The sequence below is a fragment of the Alexandromys fortis genome, unplaced genomic scaffold (assembly GCF_014885135.2).
Source record: "Alexandromys fortis isolate MF-2015 unplaced genomic scaffold, M_Fortis_MF-2015_v1.1 scaffold_10, whole genome shotgun sequence".
Taxonomy (NCBI): domain Eukaryota; kingdom Metazoa; phylum Chordata; class Mammalia; order Rodentia; family Cricetidae; genus Alexandromys; species Alexandromys fortis.
The window spans coordinates 9,247,961-9,263,874 of NW_026067895.1; the positions used below are offsets into that span (position 1 = coordinate 9,247,961).

Consider the following 15,914-nt stretch of genomic DNA (forward strand, 5'->3'; position numbering starts at 1 on the left):
TCATCAGAGGCCCTGGGAAAGCTTCTATAGGCCAATGATATACACGGCAATAAAAACATATATTACAAATTAAGAAACCAGGTCTGAAGATGTTCCTCAGTGGTCAAACAAGAACTTGCCTCCATGTGCAAGATTAAACAAAAAGGCATTTGAGAGAAGGGAAAACAAAACAAAACTCAAAACAACCACAGCACAGTAGGTTCTATATTCTGCAGATGTGGAACCCTCAGACTCAACTGACAGGTTAGAATTTTTTTCAGGACGAGAATCCCATCTTAACCAGCATTTTTATTTTATAAGCAATGCAGCGAAACAGCCATTTATACAGAATTTACATTGTGCTAGGTACTATTCGCAACCCAGAGGTGATAAAAAGTATACGAAGGGCAAATGCAAACAGTGTTTTATATAAGGGGTTTGAGCAGCCATGGATGTTGATATCTGAAGAAGGTCCTAGAATTCCAGTCCCTCTCAGATAGCAACACATGGCTGTGTAATATGGTATCTGCAAAGTTACAACAAAATCCTCAAAACTGACCAGCGAGCATGATCATGACAGAACTATCCCAGAAGATGGGAAGGCAGGAAGGGTGGCCATGCAGGCAGGGGGATTTTGTGGATGAGGCAGGTGTGGGGTTAAGAAGAGACAGATGAATTTGCTCTTTACAGGGAGAAGTTATCAGCTAATACATAAGGGAAAGCTACAGGAACAGCAGCCTATGCATGCTGCTTACTGACATGGGTTTTATCTAGAGAGGGATTGTCCCAAAGAGTTGAAGACACAATGTGGAAGCAGACAGAGACCTGTACTTTCTCCTTGCAAATTCTATAGAGCCATCTAACTGCTAAAATGCATGTTTTTGTGTGTTTACATGTGTATGCACTTATGTGTCTCCACAGATGATTGATATAAAAAGATATAAACAGAAGGTGGATGATCACTTGATGTCAAAGGTTCCTTCCATTTTCAAAACTCTAGGATCAGAGAGTTTTTTTTTTTTTCCTGCTGGGGGTGGGCGCAGCAACAGCAAAGATGTTGACATCTCATTTCCCAAATAAGATTAGACTGGACCCTGGAATGCTGCCCACTCTCCTGCCCACTCGGCAGCAAGAGAGACAACATCCAGTAACAACAGCTGTATGTATCAGGCACCAATCCAGATGTACCCACATATAATAAAAGAGAAAACAACTGCCTGCAGATTAAGTGCTTAAGGACTCAGAAACATATGAAAGGTTTGATGAGAAAAAGAAAAGAGAAATGTCGCCATCTTTCCAAGTAGCAACCATTTAGTCAAACCAGTTATTGAAGAATAAGTCTGGTTGGTTCTCATTCTTTTGTGACGTTCCAAGCACTCCCTTTCCACATGGGACAGAACAAGAATGAGCTCCTTTCCATCATCAAATATTTCATCTCTCCTTACTACGGAAAACAGACAATTAATAATTGCATTTTGGTTACTATTACTCTGGACTAGGAGTCTGTCACTACCTCGTGTTCTAACACTGAATTTACCTAGGTCTCCAGACACTGTAATTCTCATAAAGCCAAAGGCAGGCAGGGATGGTGAATGCCTTTGGCCTCCAGGGGCCAGGCACAGCTATCTCTTTGAGGTTAGTGACTCTGGGTAGCAGGCTTCCACAGATGGCTTTGACTCTGAAATCCTTCCACTCCAGCGATCTACGAGTCATCTAAATGAAAGAGACATTTGTGGAGCTCATCCCATAGACAGCAGCAAGACTAAACAGGAAATGGGTCTACTTTGTTCTTGTGTTAGGGGAAATGATGTTGGAGCTAGCCTCTTGCTGTATATTTGTGAGAGAAACAAAATGAGGCCCAGGCTTCAGGCAACATCCTGCACCGGAAGGCTCCTGGATGGAGGAGAAGTGGCTGGACTGTTGACACAAGCCTGCAAGTTGACCTTAGTGAATCAGACATTCACTAATTTACATGGGACTCAAGAACTACACCAAGGGACTATGGCAGGTGGGCCAGTGGGAACTATGTCAAAGAGATGTCAAGGTCGTGCTGGCTGCTGGATGGACAGAGATTATCTTAGCTGGGTGCTGGCCTCTGAAAGACCACTTGATCAGGAATTGTCCAGGGTAGGAAGCTAACATTGTATACTCAGCCTCAGCAAATGATACAGCCAGTTGCCGTCAGGCTGACCAATCAAGTGAGGAGATTCAAAAGGCCAGGACTGAGAGGGGGATTTCTTTTCTTTTCTTTTTTGGTTTTCGAGACAGGATTTCTCTGTGTAGTCCTGGCTGTTCTGGAACTTGTTCTGTAGACCAGGCTGGCCTTGAACTCACAAAGAGGATGTGTGTGCCATCACTGCCTGGCAAGAGAGGGTTTCTAAGGGCTTAGGAGGCCCAAAGTGACCCTCACATAGAAGAACAATAGGGACACCGAAGCTCAAGGGGACTAAAGACTTTCTCTGCTTAGTGATAACCAAGGACTTCAGATACAGGGAGGTCAAGAACAGCTGGGGAGCAGAAAAGCAATTTGATCTCAGGTCTGAAGGCCTGAACTGGGACACAAATTTGGTACTGGCCAGAATCAAAGGTACTTCTTATTTTTGCAAATAAACCCGAGTAATGGCACCAGGGTCCTATTCTTAATATAACCTGAAAACAGTGGCATTTTGCTATGCTTTGAATTTTAGATAGCACATCACACATTAAACCCCAGAAGTGCCTCAGCTACAGCACTGTTACCCTCAGCCACATGCCCCCCACCCCCCCAACTCTTCTGGGTATGAAAAGCTCTAGAGGACCCTGCTTGGACGGACAGGTCCCTGGAACACAAAGCCTAGTCACAAAGAGAAACATTTCTCTAGAAGGCCAGTGAAGGAGGCTAAACAACTGGAGAGCTAAGAGAGATATGCCCACTGTGATACATTTCCCTTGAAGTAAGGAAAATAAGAATGTAATTTTTGTTTGTTTGTTTTTGCTTTGCGAGTCCGGGCCTTACGATGTAGTTATGTCTGGCCTGGAACTTACTGAACTTACTGTGTAGATCAGTCTGTCCCTCAGCTCACAGAGAACAACCTCCCTCAGCCCCAGGAAGGATGTAGACTTTTAGTGCCAAAATTTGAAAGACAGAGAGTGAAAACAAAACCTGATTTATTTTTTTTAAAGGCAACATCTCATTTAGAGCCCTGGATGGCTGGATAGCCTGGATCTGCCTATGTAGACCAAGCTTGTCTGGAACTCAAAGAGATCCACTTTGCCTCCCAAGTCTTGGGATTTAAGGTGTGTGTCACCGTACCTAGCAAGAAGGTATTATTCTTAATTACTTGTATGTGGATGTCTGTGTGTGGATGCATGCATACAAGTGCAGATGCCCAGAGAGGTCAAGGGTGTCAGGTCCTGAAGCTGAAATGATGCTGGGAACTGAACCTGTGTCCTCTGCAAGAGCAATAGGTACTCTTAACTGATCCAGCTCCATCTCTCTATCTGCAAGCTTTCTCTCTCTGTCTCTGTCTCTGTCTCTCTCTCTCTCTTTCCCTCCAGGACTGACTAGCAGCCACCACCCACACCTCCTCCTTTTTGACAATATGGCTTATCTATAAATTGGACTCATGCGAGAATCTTACTAATATATAACTAGACACAGTACCAAGCACCGATCCCTTAGAAAAGGGGAGTATTCGCAAATTACCTCTGAGCCCTCAATTATTCATAAAATGCCATGTATTTGAAAAATTCACTTCAATTTCCTGCTCCTGCAGAAATCTGTGGAAGGATCATTTGAAAAGTCAATCACTTCAGAAGCAGTCCTATAGTTTATGAAAAAGAAAAGAAAAGAAAAGAAAAAAAAAGGCAGCCATCTGGTAAATTCCAGGTGCAGAGGATGTGATGGAAATCCATGGTCCTCTCTTAGCTTTCTAGGGGCAGAGGAGAAGCAAAACTAACAGGCACATTGTAGAACTTCTGTCAGGGTCTGATGTGCTCTGCAAGCCACGGATACAACTGGAGTGACACGTGAGGTCCCCCCTTCCACCCTGGAGACCCTGGTAACCCCAGCATGGCCACTGTAGTCCTCTTCCTACCAAGAGATTTTCTTGGGAAGGCTTTCCTTCAGCATCCTCGGGAATGTGAACTTCTGTTTGGTGATCTACTTTCTCAGATTATATTAGGGACATTGTATTTCCTGGCTTATGAGTACTTCCTCCAGGCTGAATTACAGTCAGTTGAAGGGACAGGTTAGGGTCATAGTTTCAGAAGCCAGAATGTGCAGGATGGCTCTTTTCCCTCCTCAGCGTGTCTGCAGCCTCACCTGGGTTCCCCAGGCCTCATCAGATGAAAGTCTGGAGCTAAATGACTGCTTTGTCTATTCCATGTGCCCGGAATTAGCCAAGAGGGCATTTATAACCAGCATTCACCTTAGCACAGCACCTGGGAAAGTCGGACACTTTGGTAAATACCATGTTCTCTAATTTATCATTAGAAAAACTGCGGCTCTTTTACATAGTGCTATTACACTGGCATGCTAACAAACAGGCTCTGGGATTTGTTCTATAGGACTTGGAGTGGATTCCTGTTCTTGTGTGCACTCTCCACTGTAAAGCTTTGACCCTTGCATTCCTCATCCACCTCTTTCTCAACTTCTTTTTTAAAAAGGATGTTACGTGAGCCTGATTTTTGTTTTGCTACCTGTAGCTGGTCCGCACTCTACTTTGCAACCCTAGGGCCTCCGTGCTAGGGCAAGCTGCAGGGACAGTTTCGCTTGCCAGGTCCTGCCAGTTGAGATGCGACACCAATGAGGAGGTGAGGACAGACACCCCTGGCTCCCTTCACCCTCGGGTTTTTTTTTTGTTCCTCCCTCCTTATCTGGGCAGTGTAGTGACTGTGTTCCTGCCACTGTCTCAGCTCGTTTAGCTGGGGTCACCTTCCACTGTCCCTGATGGGAGCTGCTTCCTCTGGGGATTTCTTGGAGGTTCTGCCACTTTCCCCTCCCGACTCTTCTAGTCTTTTTGCACTCAGTAAATCAAATACCTTTAACATCCCAAGTGGATTATCTGTTTTCTTGACTGGGCTCTGAGTAGTGAAGAGCCACCTAATGGCTTTCTGCCAAAAACCATGTTGCCTCCTGCAGAGGGACTTAAGAGGAAGCTGCAAGGTGTTCAAGCCTTGGAGTGCTTGGTTATCGACGTTAACAGATGATTTGATGGTGGCATGCTCCAGGAGGCATTACAATTGCTTTCTGTTCATTATTTCAGTTCTCTTTACAGCAAGCCTTTGGGCCAGGTTATTCACCTATTCATTTATTACAAATAATTATTACATGCGGGGCGTCTCAAACAAACAAAAACATGAATGGGCACCTTTTCTAGACCGGGAAACCTTGGCGTACCAAGACTAAATCAGCTTGCCCAGTGTGACCAGGCCAGAGGGACAGTATGAAGGATGAAATTCTGAGTGGTGATTTATTAAGATGAACAAGCAAGAGAAGTGCCTGAGGCAGGGGAGTGAGCCACACTGCCTGCAAAGCTGAAGATTCTAGAGGAAGAAATAGAAAAGCCCAAAGAGTCTGGAGACACCAGACTGAGAATTTAACATCCAAAGGGTATCAGCCGCAGGGGTTGAACAGTCCTGGATTGGGTTCCGGGCACAGCAGGTGTGTGCAACAACCATAGAAACACTGTAGTTATGTTCTGCCTGTAACAGGGTTGGGGAAAGATCTGGAATGCTCATTCTAGAAGCCCCCTCAGTCATGTTTTACCTAGTAAAGATTCCCCTGAATTCTGTTCCTGTCAAGATACAAGTCTTTGTAAACCTAGTGGATACTTTCCTACCAAGAGTCACTGCTCAATGGGCAGAGTAGCAGTTCTAAGTACATTGAGGAAAGGGGGAAACAAAAGCGCCTCAGCAGTTTTCTTGTGAATTAAAATTAACATGATATACTTTTAAGAATCTTTGTTATATAATTACTGATAAGTTGAAATATGGCTGGCATCATGTTAGACAGATGGCCAGAGCAACAATGTTTTTAATGAGAAAAGTAGCCAATGACCTCAAGCACAGAAGTAGCTTAGGTAGGCAACAATGTAAGCCTGTCACTTTGTCTATTACAACTCTTTTCAGTTGTTATGTAGCAAAAGAAGGTAGCACAAATACAGGCCTAGAAGAATTTGTTGTTAGGAAAAAAGGCAGTCTACCAAGGTTGCCTACAGCACACAACAAGAAGACCAAAAGTCTGTAGGTCTCGATGAAAGGATGGCACCGGGAAAGGGTTAGAGTCTGGAGATCCACGCTGCAACTGGACCCTAGAAGCAGACTTACACATGCCACCAGAGGTCTGCACAGCCATTTCTTGACCTTTTAGGCTACTCTAAAGAAGGGTCTCTTACCTACTTTAGTATGGCTCTCCTTCCACGGCTTTAATCTGAGCAGTAAGCAATCTGAAAGAGGACACCTGTGGCTGCAGGAATCAGCTCCTCCACTCCCAGGTTCATAGCACTCAGGCAGGAAGAAGAGGGCTCAGGATTGCTGCCACATCTTCTGGGTCAGCCTGAGATCTAAATGTTGGACTCATCAATTACGAAGGTTCTGCCAGCTGGTTTCCCATGTAGAAACAGCCAGTTGCTTCTCTTATGGCATCTGGTCATCTTATAAAACTCCGTGTCTCTAAAGTGGACGAGCTGCTAGAGACAGCCACTAGCAGAACACAAGCAAACCATGAGACTGGCTACCAAGGTGATGCTGGCGAGGGCCTCTGTGATGCGAGAGCACAGATGCATTGGGATGAAGGGAACGTTCAATCTGTATGCATAATCAGAGCAGCAGCTCCGCTCCCAACTGTGCAGGAAATCACGGGGAGAATGAATATTCATGTGCGTAACTTATTTCACGTCATTAAGCTGAATTGCTCTTAGTTTTGAGATTAAAAACTATTTGCCTCTCTAGTTCTCAGAGCTCAATTTATCCCTCCTTTAAAGAACAGATTTCTTAGTAGGAAAGAAAAAATACAAGTATCAGAAATTCAGAACTTATATACCCACTATTAGTCTGTGATCTGGGCACACTAACCTGAGACCATATAGTAGAACCTTTAAATCTGGACTCCTGATGCTGGGGAGATGGCTCAGTTCGTAAAGTACTTGTTGGCAAACATGAGGACCAGAGTTCAGGTCCCCAGCTCCATGTAAAAAGCCATGTGAGGGCAGCATATGTCTGTAACTTAAGCACGGGGGAGGAGAAGACAGGCCGATCCTTGTCTCAGCAAGCAAGACTCTGGATTCCACACAGGCCAGTGCATGCCTTTTCACAGGAACATATGCACAGACATACAACACACAGACACACACACACACACACACACACTATGTACTCTCAATCAGCAGTTAAATATATACTTTCAAGGCACTGTAACTCTTTGCTTCCTAGTCAATTTTGAGAGTACACACAACAAAGCAGAATGAATTCTAAGAAACAGCGGGACTTTAAAAAGTCACAAAGAATGATCCTTTAAAAATAAAAGATTTCTAGAGACAGCTATTTCCCACTGCAATATATAATTTAGGTGTGGACTTATCTGGGTGCTATTCAATGCTTTAAAGTTAAGGGCTCTACAGAGACCGAGAATGACGAGAATGACAGCCATTATCCGAAGTATTTAGAGCTTATATGAGCACAGACAAGGACAACATAATGTTAAGATGAGAAAGCAGGCTGCCTGGAAGCGAAATATGATTCACAGAGTATCAGAAAAACCTCAGATGTAAATTGCAATGTCAATATTTGATGTACTTTCTTTTTTCTCTTTCTCAATGCATTTTTCTTCTCAGGCTGTCTGTATCTGGTTTTAAAACTTAGTGAGCCAGATAAGACTTAGGACCATGTCAACTTGTTACTTCCAGAAATATCATGTACAGCACTAAAGAAAATGATGGAACCATGATCTGAACATGTCTTTACAGTTTGCTGGTGAGGTTTCCATGCTGAATGAACAGGGTGAACATTCAGGAATGCTCATTCACAGGGATTCTTGGGACATTCGTTCTCTTCAGGGTTTTAGCATCTCTGAATCTCAGGTCCTTATGGTTTCCCTAAGGAAAGCTAAGACCGTGGCAGGTCTTTCGTACACACCAAGGCTACCAGCAGAAAGGCCTGTGGGAGGGAGCAGAAAGGTGACAGACAGCAAGGAAATGAAGAAGAGGGTGAGACCTGGAGGGTCCCGGAACTCTCCTCACTAGCAGAGAGATGCCGGGAAGAGTGAAGCTGTGCAGTGATATTCTGTTTGTGCTCTAACAAATAAAGGCAGCCTAAAGATCAGAGGGTGGAGCTAGCCACTAGTTAACCACAGAGGTCTGGAGGTCTGAATAGACAGGAAATGATAAGGCTGGGCAGAGAGAGGACTATAAGGTGGGAGCTGATAGGAGCTTGGCCCCTTTTATTGGCTGAAGAATTAGCAAGAAAAGAGCTGACTGTGGTTTACTCCTTTGTCTTTCTGATCTGTCAGCATTTACTCCTCAATCTGACCCTGGGGTTTTATTATTAAGACCAATTAGAATTCACGTTACAAAACTGCTTGAGCGTCCTAGTCCGTCTGTTTTAAGGATATCCGGGAGAATATCTGCTTGAGCATCACCCAGACTTCTGTGCCGCAGGACGGTGGACTTAGTGGAGCAACCAAGACTGACCAAGGCCTCTCTTTTGGCCTTCCCACACACTCGGTAAGTAACTGGCCTCCTTCTGCTTTGGATGGAGTACTTTTTGTTCTGAACCCTGACCGACATCGCAGTAGAAGATAACAAAGCGCAGCACAGCAGTAGAGTGCCAGGGAAAATGGCTTAAAGCATCCAACTTCAAAAAGAGCATGAAGAGGTAGCCAGCTTCTAGCTGACCATGAAGACTGGTTTCAGGAGGAGACCTGAAGAAACCACACAAAATGCCCAGGGGTTAAATACCCCTCACCAAGAGACAGGATTAAGAACCCATCTGATGACCCACATTGGAGCACCGGACTGAAATCTCAAGGTCCAAATCAGGAGCAGAAGGAGAGAGAGCACGAGCAAGGAACTCAGGACTGTGAGGGGTGCACCCACCCACTGAGACAATGGGGATGTTCTATCGGGAACTCACCAAGGCCAGCTGGCCCAGGTCTGAAAAAGCCTGGGATAAAACTGGACTCGCTGAACATAGCGGACAATGAGGACTACTGAGAACTCAAGAACAATGGCAATGGGTTTTTGATTCTACTGCACATACTGGCCGTGTGGGAGCCTAGGCAGTTTGGAGGCTCACCTTACTAGACCTGGATAAAGGTGGGTGGTCCTTGGACTTCCTACAGATCAGGGAACCCTGATTGCTCTTTGGGCTGACGAGGGAGGGGGACTTGATGAGGGGAGGGGGAGGGAAATGGGAGGCAGTGGCGGGGAGGAGGCAGAAATCTTTAATAAATAAATAAATAAATAAATCAAACAAACAAACAAACAAACAAAAGAACCCTTCTGACACCAAACAACAACAGTGACAATACCAGCAAACAAACAACAAAACCCCAACCCCAAATACTGTTCCCTTAGTGCTGGAAATGCCAGTAAATGGTTCAGGAGCACATTGAATTATCCGCTCTTGAGAATGACCACAGTAGCCAACCATTACAAAGCACCATGGCATCCTATGGTCTTGTTCTTAGCCTTTCTGAGAACTCCCTCGGACCTCTCCTCTGTCCTCTGAACTGCTGCTTACGCTCATGGGGTACAACTCATGCATTCTGCTGCACCGTACGTAGAAAGGACCGACTAACTGAGAAACCAAATTTGAATATTCATAGTCCATATTCATAGCAGGCTAGTGTATGTTATTTTAAATTTCTTCAAGCCAAGAAAGCTGGCCATATTAAATGCCCTTTATGTAGTTGAAGCGACCTAAGTCATTCACAGAGGAGCCTTTCTGGCAGTTCTGTGGGTGAAACACTCCATGCCACGCCCTGCTTGCTCGCACCTGATCTGTTTCTGCAGACCTAGTGTTTCCCCACTCGCTACCCTTGCACCTACTTTTCTATGCACCCAAGGGAGAGAGGCAGAGCAAGAAAACACAACAGATAAGCAGATGTAACCACCATACTTTAACTGGCCAAAGATCACGCTGAACTCGGGACTGACAGATGTGGCAGTTCTGAGAGGCACTAATAATAGCATCCTTACCATAGTCATCAAGGTCTTATGTAGAAAACAGTGCATGAAACTTCTCTGTAGCTCTATGAGTGATGTGAACAAAGAGAGGTCATTTTAAAGCATCTACTCATGGGCTAGGATGTAGCACATTAACAGAGTGCTTGACAAGCACTTCTAAGGCCCTGGGTTCCATCCCTAGCACCACCAGTAAATAAAAAAAAATGTAAGAAATTACCGATGCGTGTGATTGGGTTTGAACACGAATTCAAGGCTAGCTTGTGTTACATGAACTCATGTCTCAAAAAGGTGGGTGGGGGAGGGGAGAAAAAATAAAAGGCCACAAAGATCAGTGGGTCAAAGGCACTTGCTACATAAATATGAGTACCTGAGTTTGATCCCCAGGCCCACACAAAAGCTGACATGCGGCATGAACATCTGGACTCCCACAGTCTCAGAGGCAGACAGGAGACTCCTGGCAGCGATTGGCCAGCTATCCAGCCTTGCTTATGTAACAGGAAAACAGAGACCCTGTCACAAATAAGGTGGACGGTGACGACTGACACATGAGGTTGTCCTGTGATCTCCATATGTACACTGACACAAGCATATCCACGTTCACATGTGTGAATGGCCACACGTGTACATGTGTGCACATGCACGTGCATGCACACACGGCACTGATTAAAATAAAATGATGAAAGATTTATCTTTTTGCATGGAGCCATGTGTGTAATTCATTTCTACAAAACATAATAATTAATCGCAAAGGGAAACAGAGGGGCTTTTCTTTAAATGTATTTTTGCAACAGTAAAAATAAAGCACGCCCTTTCTCCTACACATGAGGCAGGGACAGGCGCATCTGGTTGCTAGAAACACAATCTCAAAGGTACTGCTTTTGGCCAGAGGTGGACAGAGGAATAGCTTGATTGGCAAGCTGATCGAATGAATGTTACCTGTTTGAATAAAGCGTGGTCCTGTCCTGTGGACAGTGTTCACCGACATATAAAGAAGAAGATGAGATTGTGGTCGCTAAGGAAGCAGCTTCGAATAACGATGGGGTGCTGGGTACCAGGTCTGGCCTATGTCGGGATCCCAGGGCTGGGGAGTGAAAGCAAACACACATTCGTGAATCTCAGTAATGTAGGCTACCTGCAATAACTTAACTTAGCTAAGAGCATTCATTTTACGTATCAGGCTGCAAATGAAATTACGAATTAACTGTGCTCTTCTGAACTACAAGAGAAATGTAAAATATCTGCTTGCAAACAGGTTAAAGAGAAAGGAAATGACATTAATTTACAAAATGGCTTATGGAAATGACATTAGGGATGCTCTTTTAAAAACCTAATAAAGTGATTTAATCTTTCAAAATGATGGCATAAAAATTCCTAGGAGTTTAAGGAGATAATGTGGCAGAGATTAAAAGGATGACTGGCAGATGCATGAACAGAGAGAGGACAGGCTTCACCCTCCACATGAGAGGCGGACTCCAAGGGGCACAAAGAAACCCTTTAACAGAACAACAGCCTGCCACGTCTCAATCCCATCGGAGCCTTCACAGACTGCTGGACATGACTCAGGGCTTTTCTTAACATTTATTTTAATAGCAAGGCTGCTTTATAAAAGTGAGAAAGCTCTTATTTCTTTTTAAAATTTTAGGAGTTCAAGAAAGTATTTATGTCAGGGCCGTCCACGGTCAGAAAGGATAAACCCTCCAGGCTTAGCAGTGACCTGGAGCACATGGGTGCTCCATCCAGGGTCCATAAGGGTTTTCCTCTCTCTTTTTGAGACAGGATCTTAGTATATACAGCCCTGGATGCCCTGGAAAAGGACATTGTTATATAGACCAGGCTGCTCTCGAACTCACAGATATCTGCCTGCTTCTGCCTCCCGAGTGTTGGGATTAAAGGCCTGTGCCACCATATCTGGTTTATATGAGTTCTTTATCTTTTTCCAAACTGAGCTGAAAAGATGTTAATGAATACAGTATAGCCTTGGGGTGTTTCTGACATTGCTTGACACACACAAGGGTCCCCGATGATGTATTTTCACTGTGTAAATGGAAAATGGCCACTCCAGGCGTTGTCAGATGAGTTTGAAGGCTTGTTTTTTGGGGAGGGTGAGAGGGTAGTAATTTGGGCTGACACTAGGGCCCTACACACGCTAGGCAAGTGCCCCCTCAATGTAATTCCAACCCCTGAACTTTGTATTTGAAGGAGTTTATTTGATGAGGTTGAGGGACAGGCATGGAGGGAAAGTGGAGCAGGGTCAGGAAATGCTGAACTTTGGTTCTAACGTTTAGACAATATGTGAAAAGGTGCCCAAATCTGTAAGCAACGTACCAATTCATGTGAAAACAAAATCCCCAAGCCCAACATAGGCGTACATCACGCACAGGCGTATATCACACACACAGGCATACATCACGCACAGGCATACATCACGCACAGACGTACATCACGCACAGGCGTATATCACACACACAGGCATACATCACGCACAGGCGTATATCACACACACAGGCATACATCACGCACAGGCGTACATCACGCACAGACCCACATCACGCACAGGTGTACATCACACAGGCGTACATCACATGCAGGCATACATCACACGCAGGCGTACATCACACACAGGTATTCTGGGTACAATGGAGTCTATTTAATTTCACTATAGCTACTGGGGAGCCCGAAACAGGATGACTGGGTGTTCTAGGCCAGCCTAGAAACTTAATAAGATTTCAATTAAAAACACAACACAAAGCAAAAAGTGTCTGTTAAAACAAGAGTTATTTAAGAAGACAAATTTGGTCCTGTTTCTTGAACTGGACAACTATAGTTTTCCGTGTGTTCTCATAACTCAGGCAGCCTGCTGGGGGAGAGGCAACGGGAGGCAGCTTGAAGGAAGGGGCTGGGTATCTACCAGGAACTGCTGTCATCATTACAGAGAGGACCAAGGGCAATGTTCTGGCCACTTGTCCTATTGCTGTTACAAAGGCAACCCGAGAAAGGAAGGGTTATATTCCAGCTCCAGGGTGCAGTCCACTATGGTGGGGAAGTCAGGACAGTGAGAGCCTGAGGCGGCTGATCCCAGTCATCTGAACAGGAAGTAGACAGGGATGAATGTTTATGTGCTGCCGGCTTCCCCCTTGTTGTGTGATCCAGGATGAAAGCCCAGGGGATGGTGCTACCCAATCTTAGGGTGGGTCTTTTTTTTTACCTCAGTTAATCTAAGCTAGGCACTCTCATGGGCATGCTCAGAAGTTAAACTAAGCTAGACAAATCTTTATAGGTATGCCCGGAGGTTTGCCTCCTAGGTGTCTCTAGATCCTAGAGCAAGTAGACAATAAAAACCATCATAGGCGAATCACTAATTCCCTTTGAAGTAACCCTAGACATGAGAATATGATAAAGAAACTCAATTTAGTATCAGGAGACAGGTGCTGAGATAGAAAGGGACAGAAATAGCAATCTGTCTGAAGACTCCAAGGAAAGAACGTGTCCACAAGACGTCTTGAATCTTCTACGGGAAGTAAAAGACACTTCGGAGAGTCTCCAAAGAACATCATCATCATCATCATCATATCAGGTAATGGTGGCACACGCCTTTAATCCCAGGCAGGTGGATCTCTGTTCGAAGTTAGCCTGGTCTACAGAGCTAGTTCTAGGACAGCTAGGGCTCTTGCATAGAGAAGCCCTGTCTTGAAAAACCAAACAAAAAAAATTCTATATTTTTTTTAACCAAAAGACCAAGAAATAATTGACAGAAATATACAAAACTTCCCTTTATTGGATTAAAATGGAAAATTCAAAAGTTAAGCTCAGTAGATAGAGAAAAGTTTTTAATAAAATACAGTACTCCAGTTTGGTTAAAAAAAAAACTTTTTGGCAAATTAGAAACAAGAAAAGAAGTTCTTTGGTCTGGCAATCAGTAGGAAATATGACAAGTTTCATTTTAAACAGAGAACTGTTAGAAACACTGTCTTTAAAATCAGGACAAGGCAAGGCTACCCAAGGCCACCATTTCTGTCCATCACTGTATCAGCAGAGTCCCAGGCAGAAGCAATAGAGAAAGAAAGAGCACAAGGTCTACAGAGTAGCACCAAACGCCAGGACACACAGGTCTTAAAAAAGGCACAGAGTCCACATCAATCTCTCTGTTCATCCACGGAACCCATCTACCGTACTAAATAAGGAAATCCTAACGTTTATTTAAATGCACTGAAGTAGCTCTAAATAAACTGAACAGGTTTATTACATCACTTCCACATGTGTGTACATAGGTATACATGCGTGTACATGCCTATATTGCACATACACACAGAATAAATAAAATCTTAGGAAAACAAATACCAATATGTTTGCATTTGTTATCATGAAGTAGGTAGATTATAGATGTTTTCTTTAAATATCTTAATATTTACTATATCTTATGATAAATCATATGTCATACATTGTTTATATGACACTTCATATTTATATAAATTTGTTGTATTCTCTGTAGCCTATAAAATTTTATTAACAGGCTATCTCTTGGAGCATGCATTTTCTAAGTTTTCTGCTGTGGCTTTACATTACTCACAGAATTTACTAGAGTTTTTCTGTTTTAAGAGGTCGCAAGCGCCTTTACCTTCCTCATCCAGGCTGCTGAAACTTGTTCCTTCAGTTAACAGATCCCGCTTCTCGTCCTTCCAGTCCTGGGTGACGGAGGACACGATCTCCTGGGAGGTCGCCTTCAACGCGGCAATGGAGTTGCACCGTTTCTTAGAAGGCGAGGCCTTCAGAGCTAGACAGCAAAGAAGAGAAACTGTAAATCCAGGGACTGTGCCCTGCCCCCCCTCCCCCAAGGCCAGGCACAGCGGCAGTCCCAGCACTGAGGCTGAAGCAGGAGGGGTCGGAGCTGGCCTGAGTTACACAATGAGATCCTGTTTTAAAACGACCACAGAACTAAAATAATAAAACTTAAAAAAATCAGATTCAAATTTCTAAATTTATTATTCTATTTATTATTAATAATTTAGAAATAATCTGGGTATAGAAGGGCAAGAGCTCATTTCATATGCATGGTAAGGGAGATTAAAATATCTGTGTTTTGTCTATATTATTTGTTCAGAATGACTTGATTTTAAGAAAAATATTCTAAAATACATTTGACTTGGACTTTCTTTGGATTTTGAAATAGTCTTAGTTTGAGGCAAGCTTTAATTATAACTTTTTTGTTGTTGTTGTTAAAATTGCCCTTCCTCCTCCTTGTTTTCCTTATGCTGGGAGGAGGCTGGGTGAGCTGGTAGATGCAGATGGCGGAGCGTTCTCACGACCCCAGCTTTATTAACTGGGGACCGGGATTTACCAATGTGCCAGTGCTTAATCTTGTACGCATGTTGCCCAATTTAGCCAAGTTACTTCTGGTTGCTTCTTTCTTTGTGATTTTCCACTGAAACTTCCTTCTCTTTGGTCTTGTCGGATGCATAATTCACTCCCATTGCTATCTGAAGGGCATTCTCCAACCTCAGAAGCATGGTAGGAAGCCAGGCCAGTGAAAATGCACTTCCCCGAGCCATGCTGAAGCCTGTGGTTCCACAGAGAACAGCCTGGCAGGCACTGCTTAAGCTATAGTCTGATCCTGGCCACTTAGTTCATGCTTTCCCACAGTAACTCTTCTTGGCTGACTAAGGCTAGAGAATTTCATTGGAGGAAGTTGGAGGGAGAGAGGGAAGCTGAGACCTGTTTATGTTTCCCCTGGAACTTGTTACTGGCAAGAGTCCTTCGGAGGTTTGCTTAAAA

The 15,914-nt window shown here is 44.1% G+C and overlaps 1 protein-coding gene across 4 annotated transcripts in view; it reads right to left on the reverse strand.

Moving 5' to 3' along the window:
• Pip5k1b (phosphatidylinositol-4-phosphate 5-kinase type 1 beta) overlaps nt 1-15,914 on the reverse strand; it is a 257,063-nt gene that overhangs the window by 44,969 nt on the left and 196,180 nt on the right. For all 4 annotated transcript variants that reach the window (XM_050158598.1, XM_050158605.1, XM_050158582.1 and 1 more), the window contains 2 exons: nt 14,761-14,916; nt 11,082-11,226 (listed from right to left, as the gene is read on the reverse strand). In XM_050158598.1, the coding sequence (XP_050014555.1) occupies nt 11,082-11,226; nt 14,761-14,916 (301 nt within the window). The remainder of the gene's footprint in view (nt 1-11,081; nt 11,227-14,760; nt 14,917-15,914) is intronic.